A 9,980-nucleotide genomic window follows, 5' to 3' on the forward strand; every position below is an offset into this window, starting at 1 on the left:
TGGAGGGGAAAAACATATTTAAAAGTGTTTTGCTAACCTTACAGATAAATCACATTTAGTCAGAAATATTTACGTGGGTATCCAACTCAAAACTACCTTTAGTTTTTGTTTTTTCCATTTAAGTTTTTTATTAAAAAATATATTTTTTAAGACTAATAACCCAAATCTGGACTGAGCTGAAGGTGCCAGAGGAATAGGGCAGGTGCGAGAAAGGGCGGGGGAGGCGCCCTCAGGATGCGGCGCGGCCGGCGCCTCGGTGGGTTCTGGGAATTGTAGTCTCCCAGGGCACTCCTGGTCGGGGCTCCGGGAGAACCTGAGCGGGCTCCCGGCAGCCTCCGGGGCGCTCGCCGGGAACGCACTTCCTGGGACGCGGAGAGGGAGGTTCTGTGCGAGGCTCTCCGGTGTGGGCGACGGGGACGCCTCGGATGCGAGACCCAGGTAGGTGTGGAGGATGGCCCGACCTCTGGGTCTTTTGCGCACGCGGTAGAGGGCTTTGTGTAACACTGGGAGTCACGCAGGGAATCGGGGACATTGGGAAGTGCTGACCGCACTTGCGGGCACGGACATGGAGCGGGGAGGGGTGTTGGATAAAGCCTTACACATGCATTTCGTCCCCGGGAGTGTGGAGATGCCGGAGCGCCTTGCGGGGGCAGCCCGGGGGCTGAGCTCCCAGCGTCTGCAAGGTGCTATTTCTGCCTCCCAGCTGCGGGTGGTTGTGTAACGACGGCCTGCTGCGGGCCAGCCCCCTCGCGGTGCGGGGACGGGCTTGTGCGGAGCGCGGCCCCGCCGTCGCCGGTGCGGCCTCCCCATTGGCTCCGGGAAGCTTTCTCTTCGCTCCTCTCTGCCTGCTCCGGGGTTCCTGGGCGCCGCTCGGAGGGAGCGAAGGGGGCGGGGGCGGGGGTGAGGGGCTGGGAGCTTGTTTGCTGGCTTTCCTCTGAAGCCCAAGTCCTGTCCCAGCCCAGGCCTGGAGACCGCACTTAAAATAATCGCTCAGGGACCCCAGGGTGTGCTTTTTATGGTAACATTATCTCCCTGGACGTCGGAGTGAGCAATTGCTCTTGCTACCAACTCAAAGAAACCTGCATTTAGAAAATAAAAATAATTGGATTGAAATCTCTTCTGTGCACACTGCGTGGGACAACATTCTATGTGATGATCATAATCAGGCTGGTGATAAACTCTTACTTAATTCGGGAAGTTGCCAGGCGTTTATGAGTTCTCGTTCTCATCCTACCTATTGAGATAAATAGTATTTAAAAAAGAAATCGCTGAAGCTTAAGAAAGATACATGGAAACATTTCAATGGCAGGTTGAGCCGTTGGTGGAACTGTAAACTCAAAAAAAAGCGTTCTAGATGCAGATTTTAGGAAGCACAATGTAGATCAGCTTTGCCTAGTTTTGTCGTCAGTAGCCATTGATGTTTCTAACTCTCTATCCCTCTCTTGATGTTTCTAGAGCATTAGAAACATCAATGGCTGTAAAAACAAAAACAAAAAAACATCAATGGCTGTAAAAAAAAACACCAAAAACACCACATCAATGGCTGTAAAAAAAAATCAATAAAATACATTTTTTAAAAAAAGGCATAAAAGAAACATAATTTATTATTTATTTTTATTGTTATCAGAGGTGGGGAGAGAGAGAGAGAGAAACAAAAATGATGAGAGGGGAATATTGATTGGCTGCCTCCTGCACATCCCCTTAACCCAGGCCTGTGCCCGGACGGGGAAGGTCAGGCGGGGAATGGCCAGTTCATAAGGGGATCTTCAACCACTGAGCCATGCAGTTCGGGCATAATGAATTTCATTTACTTTCCAGACAACTAACTGCACAGTATTTCCTCAGCCTTCTTTTTTCTTTCACCATAGTTATGAAAATGATCTCAAAATGTATCAGATGTTGATAGTTGATTGCCATGACAGTAAAAGTGATTTTCATCCTTATTTCTCCTGTCTTAACAGAGTTACTTTTTCTTCTGTATTATACATATGTGTGAGTTTAAGAATATGCCAAAACCAGTTTGGCTCAGTGGATAGAGCGTCGGCCTGCGTACTGAAAGGTCCGGGGTTTGATTCCGGTCAAGGGCACGTACCTTGGTTGCGGGCACATCTCCAGTGGGGGTGTGCAGGAGGCAGCTGGTAGATGAATCTCTCTCATCGATGTTTCTAACTCTCTATCCCTCTCAATTCCTCTCTGTGTAAAATCAATAAAATATATTTAATAAATAAATAAATAAATAAATAAGAATAAACTACCTTTTTTAAAAAAACTTACTGCCCACCTTTTTTGACGTAACATTTCGTTGGTTTTAGATAATTGCTAGTTATTTTTCCTAATTCCATTTGAATCCAATTGAGTTTGTAAAAGATATTGTATTAATCTGGGGCATTGTTTCCTATTTCTTTAGGCCAAGATCATTTCTATTCTTTGTTCAGATGTGCGTATATCTCTTCTAAATAGATTAAAGTTGTTTAAGAACTCTCAAGTACCTTAAAGAGTAAGTACATCCTTTGATTACATTTCTCTTCTTTTTGCTACCAGATATCAGATGACATTTTTCTCTTGTTCAACAAAATTTAGGACAGACTCCCTTGTGAGTGCAATGATTGATAAACTACAAGTTTCTAAGAAAACCCAAATTAGTAGAAAGGACTACAACTGTTACCATCAGAAATTAATGTAACCCTAACTGGTTTGGCTCAGTGGATAAATCGTCCGCCTGCGGACTGAAGGGGCCCAGGTTCAATTCCAGTCAAGGGCATGTATCTGGGTTGCAGGCACATCCCTAGTGGGGAATGTGCAGGAGGCAGCTGATCAATGTTTCTCTCTAATTGATGTTTCTGACTCTCCCTCTCACTTCCTCTCTGTAAAGAAAAAAAAAAAAAAAAAAAATTAATAAAATAAATATTTTTTTAAAAAGAATTAATGTAGCTGCTGTTACATGTGTTTCTCATATAGCTATTTCTTAGACTTGTCCCTGAGAAAAAAACTAGTATGTAGTAAAGGGTCTGAATTTCTAGAGCTCTTAGCTACCTTCGGTAACTTTTTATTGTATACTAAATTTTATTCATCTTCTCTGAAAGTCATTGTGGAACAGATAGTCGGATAACAAACATGAAGTGGTTGTTTTGAAACAATCTTTATTTGATTTGGTCAGTACTCCAAAGAGAATGCTCTGTCATTATTGTTATATGGCCACAATAATCTGAATGTTTGCTGATGGTTTGGAAGAAAAGAATGTTCCTAGCTAAAGAAAGTAAGTAATCATTGCAAACTTAAATTGCTGACCGTAGTCTTTTTTTACAAAGGGCTTTACTATTCATGATCTTGCAACTACCTTGGGGGACATTTTACCTCATATGAGTATTTGAGGCTCAAAGGACATAGGTATCTTGTCCAGTTTGTAGACAATGGGAGCTTTTGATTGGTATTTGGGTCTTTGATCCCCTGGGCTGCAATGCCAAGCTGCCTCTCAGATGAAAACAACAAGCCCGTGTGTGTGTGTGTGTGTGTGTGTGTGTGTGTGTGTGTGTCTGTCTGTGTGTGTGTGTGTGTGCACGTTTCCATATCCATCCTAGCTCAAGGCTGTCTCCCAGCTAGTGTTCATTAGTGAGTCTCAGATTTGTTAAAGTGTGTTCTTAGCTTTACATATTTTCCACAATCCCTAATTAGGGCTTTTCATATGGCAAAAAGAGGTTTACTTCCTCTGCCCCCCCAATTGCTGTTTTAAAAAGAAAATGTTAAATACAAATATAATAATTATTTAGCTTTGATAAGCAAACATTAATTTGATATATTAACCACTCTTAATGAAGAGGAGTATATCCAATGTGTAACATACTTATTAAGTTGAAAACATAAACAACACACACAGTCATCATTCTCTGACTCCAAACCACTGTATAAGTTAATCAGTGTTGTCAAACTTAGATATTTATAGGAGCATAGTTTGTATGTATATACCTGGGAATGGTCTCATTTTGGTTGGGAAGTTTCTAGGGGAAGAAAATGAACGTTTGTTTTTTAAAAAATGAGAGAGACTTTACCAATAAAGAGTGAAAAGCAGGAACACGTCTAGAAGCAGCTTGGAGGCTTCAGAACACAAGGTATGAATGAGTGGGGTTGTTGTTAATAGAGCAAATTCATAATTTCTCTCTGTGTCCTGACCATACTCAGATGGACCTTTCATTTGTTTGTTTGTTCATTCATGTAACAATAATTGAGTGCTTTCTGTGAGCCAGTGTTAGACACAGTGAATAAAACAGAAGGCTCTCTGTCCTCCTGGAATTCACAGTCTGTTGGGAAAGATAAATACTGAACAAGGAATTAATAAGCACAGTTGCTTATTAAAGAAAATGTACAAAGGTGCTTCCAGAGCTTCTGACCAGGGGCATGGGGAAGATTGAAGGTAAGGGAGGGAGGCTAGGGTTAGGGCCAGGAAACTAAGCAAAGAATAGGGTGAGATTAAGGAAGCTCTAGGAGAAAGAATAGCATGAGGAAAAGACCTTAGCCAAATTAAAAAGTGGAAAATTTGAGAAGTGAAAAGAAAAACAGTATAGCTATATAGATGAAAAAATGGTAGTGTGTAAGGTGGGAGAGTGACACTTGAGGAGATTGAGAATTTGGCAGGAACCAGATGGTGGGATTTGAAAACTTAAAAATTTTATTCTGAGTGAAATAGGAAGTAACTGAACGGTAAGAAATCTAATGAAATTATCTGATTTGCATTTGAAAAAAATTATTCTTTTAAAAAATATATATATTTTATTGGCTTTTCACAGAGAGGAAGGGAGAGGGATAGAGAGCTAGAAACATTGATGAGAAAGAAACATTGACCAGCTGCCTCCTGCACACCCCCCACCGCAACCAGTGTACATGCCCTCGACCGGAATCGAACCTGGGACCCTTCAGTCCACAGACTGATGCTCTATCTACTGAGCCAAACCAGTTTCAGCTGAAAAAAAATTATTCTTGATTCAAAATTAGTTGGTGCACAGCACAAAAGTGGGGATCTTTTTCCCTCAGTACAAACAAATCTTCACCCGAGAGTCAACATTATCTTTCCATTTTAAATCACTAAACACATTCCTTCTCCCAACTATCCCTATAAAGAGTTACTTCATCCATCTTGGGATATACATCAAATCATATATACATGGAGTTAAGAATGGCATAAAAAGTAAAGTGGCCAAAGAACGGTACAAAGAGCAAGGACATTAATTCCAGCACTGAGGTTGAAATTCAGCTAAAGAATTGAGGTTAATATTGATAGTATTTTCCCTCTGCAAAATGCTGTATCCTTCTTGGCTTTGTACATAGGACTTTTAGGTAATCTCTAGGACTATAGCTAGGAATGCTTCAGCAAAAGCAAGTTTACGGGACTGGTATATCACTTGTATTGATTTGACGTAGAATACATTTGAACACACTTTATACTGAAATAAATACTGATCCACCTCTCTTCATTAGTGTAATTTGATAATCGCTACACTAAGAAATACAGGAATTTATTTATTAATCATAAACTCATTCTTCCTGACCTTGTTTCTCATTTCATTTGCATTGTAGGAACCAGTGGTACAGGGCAGTTTGGAGAAATCTCAGTTAACATTGATACTCCAAATATCTGAACCCTACCCCTGAAAGCAAGAAATTGTGATTGGGTTTGGACTCTGACTAGGTCAGTGGTAGGCAAACTCATTAGTCAACAGAGCCAAATATCAACAGTATGACGACTGAAATTTCTTTTGTGAGCCAAATATTTTAAACTTACACTTCTTCTAACGCACTTCTTCAAAATAGACTCGCCCAGGCCGTGGTATTTTGTGGAAGAGCCACACTCTAGGGGCCAAAGAGCCATATGTGGCTCCAGATCCACGGTTTGTCGACCACTGGACTAAGTTAACTGAAGGAGTTCTAAAGCTTTGAAAGAAACAGAGGGATCCTTTTCCATATGTCTTCACAACTTTGATCAAATCATCATTGTCTTTCATTGCTCAGTCTTTTCCCAACCCTAGGTAATACGTTTTTATAAACACGTACCTTATTGGTTCACTTTACTTAATACCTAACAATAATCGCTTGGTATGTAGTAATCATACAACTGATTCACTATCAGTATTTTGAGTTTTTATGAAAGAGCATATTCTTTCCCTCAGGTCTGTTAACATACTGGGGCAATATCTAGATCTTAGTGGCCGCAGTGTTCTGACAGGGCTAACACGGTTTCGCATATGCTAGATACTCAGTAAATACCCGTTCATTGAATGATTGCTTTGCAATGGCTACTTTCTTGTTCAATTCTGTGTTGTTGATAGCCTACCTTTGTGGGTACTATGATCTTGGAACAGGGCCCAGTACTCTTTTCTTCAAATATTCCTCAAATGATTTGTGCCAGGCACTATACAAGATGCTTACAGTGTGTGGGGGAGACATGTGAATGAGCAAAAACCAACAGGAAGCTGAATTCTGGAGCTTGACATTAGTGTTATCGAACGGGAAAGAAAGATTTTGCCCACCTGGTGCTAGCAGAGCTAAACATTTCACACCAAGAATTGTAGTGGAGAAATACTGGCTGTTTTATTGTGAATGATGCCACCCAGGAGAATGGGAATTTAATGCTCAAAAGCTCAAACTCCCCATTAGCTTGTAGGTTACAGATTATATAGGGCAAAAGTCACAAGACACCTGGGTTAACAGTGGTTTGCAAACTCATTAGTCAACAGAGCGACAAACAGCGGCTCCCCGACCACTGGGTTAGGAGGTTTGGGATTGTGCTGGGAGCTGATTGGTTGGAAGTGAGCTAAGGGTAATAAACCACTTTGGGAGCTCTTGAGGACAGTTCTGAGGTTTGTACTAGTGTCCCTTTTTCTGGTTCTTAGGAAAGTAGCTGGTCCTTAAGTTTCAGGAGGAGCTACAATATGACTTAGATCAAGATGTTATCTTTAGCCTGCTGGAGGTCCGGGCCCTGTGAAAAGGCTAGGTCTCTGAGGGGTGAATAAATATATATATGAGAGAGATAGTTTCTAGAGGTAGGATTTACACCTAAATTTACTCAAAGACATAAGGAACCCTGATTTCATTAGTCTAGTCACCTTTTCCAGTATAAATATCCTCAAACCTGCACCAGAGTTTCCATTGCTAGACCAAGGTGGTTGTTTGCTAAATTTAGTCAAGACAGTTTTCCCCCCAAGTTTGCATAAAAAAACTAAGGTCTATTAATTCCTTTGTTTTGATTCATCCATAGCATTTTCTTAAACAATTGCTACTTTGGGTAATATTGACCAAAAGCAACATGATAAACAAGTAGTAAACTAATATTAACGGAGAAACTTGGAACTAATTATGTTTAACTTGAGGACTTTAAAAAATGGTCACTGGTGCTTAAGCTCTGACTTGTATACTTCTATGTGTGTATAGGTATGTGTACACTCTTACCTATATTTTCTGCTACTAAAATTATTCCTAGATTGCATTGTTTTCTACAAAGCATTGGGCTTTCCATTTGAACACTTTTAGTCAAGTCTTAACCCAGTTTCATAGCATTTTGGTCATGCTCCTCTTTCTTACCTCTGAACTTCTGAAGTGTTACTTCATCACCTCAGCAGATCATATTTGACTCTGAAAAGGATGATGGATTCTCTAAACCTGTACTGTACATAAGTAAGAATATTCTCAACCTTTTCGCTTCATCATGATCTGGCTAAAAGAAGTAAATGTGCTGCCTTATTAAAGTCGTCTGTTCTGTTGCCTGTTAGCGGACATGGTAGAAGGCAGAGAGAATATATCTGAGTGATGTTTGGAGAGTGAGTTTCAGACTTTTGCTCTGGTATGCTAAGCATTGGAGCTGGTCACTGATAAGTAATTAACATTTGCCTCACACTTAGAATGTGCCAGACCTGTTTTTAAGCTCTTGACATTATATTATATTAACTCATTAATACTTAGAACAAGTCTGTGGGATAGGCTCTGTTATTCTTCACATTTTACCGATGAGAAAAAATGAGGCACAGAGAAGTTTGTAGTTGACCCAAGGTCCCTCGGCTAGTAAGTGTGGAGGTGGGGATGAGAACCCAAGCAGTCCGCCTCCTCATCTGCCCCCAACCGCCCTGCTGCCCTGCAGTGCTTCTTTCCCTGCACCTTTGGCTTTCATGACCCACCTTCACCTCTGCTGTGTGCTGGTCTCGTTTCACATTTGCCTGAGCATTTGAGACTGAATCTGTGTTATTTGTAGGTGATGGTTGCCGAGTGCCTGACCCTATATATGTGAGTGCCTGGCGCATGAAAATACTTAAAATATGTGTGTTGAATGATTATTGACAACCAAGAGAATTTCAGGTGTGATGTTAAGAGAATTTGAAATTAATTTGGTTGTTCCTGTGATTCGCTACGAAGAAAATACTCATGTCTGAAGACTTTAGTTGCTACATGACCCAGTGTGTGTGTGTGCGCACCTGTGCTCCGAGGTCTCACGCACAGGCATTCATAAACATTTTTCATACAGATAGAGGCTACAGGGACAAAATTTCCTCTTCTCAGGGACATCATTAGTTATGTTGCCAGTCAGCCCCACCTTTCCTACTCTGCTCTTGTTGTCCCCTCATGACTTGTCCTCTGTGTGTCACCCCTCAGTCTGGCCGACAGGACGGCGCACGCCTACGCCTGCCTGCCATGGGCTGTCGGGACGTCCACGCAGCCACAGTGCTCTCCTTCCTGTGTGGCATCGCCTCGGTCGCAGGCCTCTTCGCGGGGACTCTGCTTCCCAACTGGAGGAAATTGCGACTGATCACCTTCAACAGAAACGAGAAGAACCTGACCGTCTACACAGGCCTGTGGGTGAAGTGCGCCCGGTACGACGGGAGCAGTGACTGCCTGATGTACGACACGACTTGGTACTCCTCAGTTGACCAGCTGGACCTGCGGGTCCTCCAGTTTGCCCTGCCCCTCAGCATCCTGATCGCCATGGGTGCCCTGCTGCTCTGCCTGATTGGAATGTGTAACACGGCTTTCAGGCCCTCGGTGCCCAACATCAAGCTGGCCAAGTGTCTGGTCAATAGCGCAGGCTGCCACCTGGTGGCCGGGCTGCTGTTTTTCCTGGCAGGTACCGTGAGCCTCTCCCCGTCCATCTGGGTCTTCTTCTACAACACCCATCTGAACAGGAAGTTCGAGCCAGTCTTTACATTTGACTATGCAGTGTATGTCACAATTGCTAGTGCCGGGGGCCTGTTTATGACTTCCCTTCTACTGTTTATTTGGTATTGTGCATGCAAATCTTTGCCTTCTCCTTTCTGGCAACCACTGTACTCCCATCCTCCCAGTATGCACGCTTACTCACAGCCCTATTCAGCACGCTCCCGCCTCTCTGCCATTGAAATCGACATTCCAGTAGTTTCACACAACACCTAATGGCGAGATAGTTGTTAAAGAAAACTTTTAGCCTCACATTTCCCTTGTACAAGGAGCTGTTTTGGACCAATATACATTTTCCTTTGTTTCTGACCAGTCTATGAAACCAAATTTGTATGTCCTAGTAGAATGAAGTGCTGCTAGTTTTACGAAAAGTACACTATTTTAAATGTGAATCGTTCTTTTATCTTGCTCCTTATGCTAGGAGGATTTTTATCCTCTATATTGATATCTGGTCAGTAATTCAAGTGGAAAGGACCCATGTCTCACTTGAGGTGATTTAGAGCAACATGGCAGTGTAAAAAATGATGGCTAAGAGAAGCTGTTGTATGTGATCTTTACAAATATTTCAGAATGTGTCTTCTTGTCCTGTTTCTATAATACCTTAAGCCAGTAGAGAGAGAGAGAGAGAGAGAGAGAGAGAGAGAGAGAGAGAGAGAGAGAGAGAGAACGCAATTTCAGATATAAGAAATTTTCCCAGGTAATGGTAATTAAGATCTTTACAGTAGTCAGACTGCCAGCTCAAGGCTGTGACTTTCCTTAGTTCTCTCTTGGGGCTAATTGCATCGGATAGA

At 42.1% G+C, this 9,980-nt stretch overlaps 1 protein-coding gene across 2 annotated transcripts; it reads left to right on the forward strand.

Moving 5' to 3' along the window:
- Positions 1-343: 343 nt before the first annotated feature.
- CLDN12 (claudin 12) lies at positions 344-9,752 on the forward strand. Of its 2 annotated transcripts, XM_084897459.1 has the most exons (3): positions 355-438; positions 2,408-2,497; positions 8,632-9,752. In XM_084897459.1, exon 3 carries the CDS (start codon positions 8,671-8,673, stop codon positions 9,403-9,405), a length of 735 nt encoding a protein of 244 aa, XP_084753585.1. In that variant the 5' UTR covers positions 355-438; positions 2,408-2,497; positions 8,632-8,670; the 3' UTR covers positions 9,406-9,752. The 2 variants fall into 2 exon arrangements, with proteins under 2 accessions (XP_084753586.1, XP_084753585.1); XM_084897460.1 differs by lacking the exon at positions 2,408-2,497 and having other exon boundaries at positions 344-438.
- The last annotated feature ends 228 nt before the right edge of the window (positions 9,753-9,980 follow it).

The sequence above is a fragment of the Pipistrellus hanaki genome (assembly GCF_964339955.1).
Source record: "Pipistrellus hanaki genome assembly, chromosome: 10".
Lineage (NCBI taxonomy): Eukaryota > Metazoa > Chordata > Mammalia > Chiroptera > Vespertilionidae > Pipistrellus > Pipistrellus hanaki.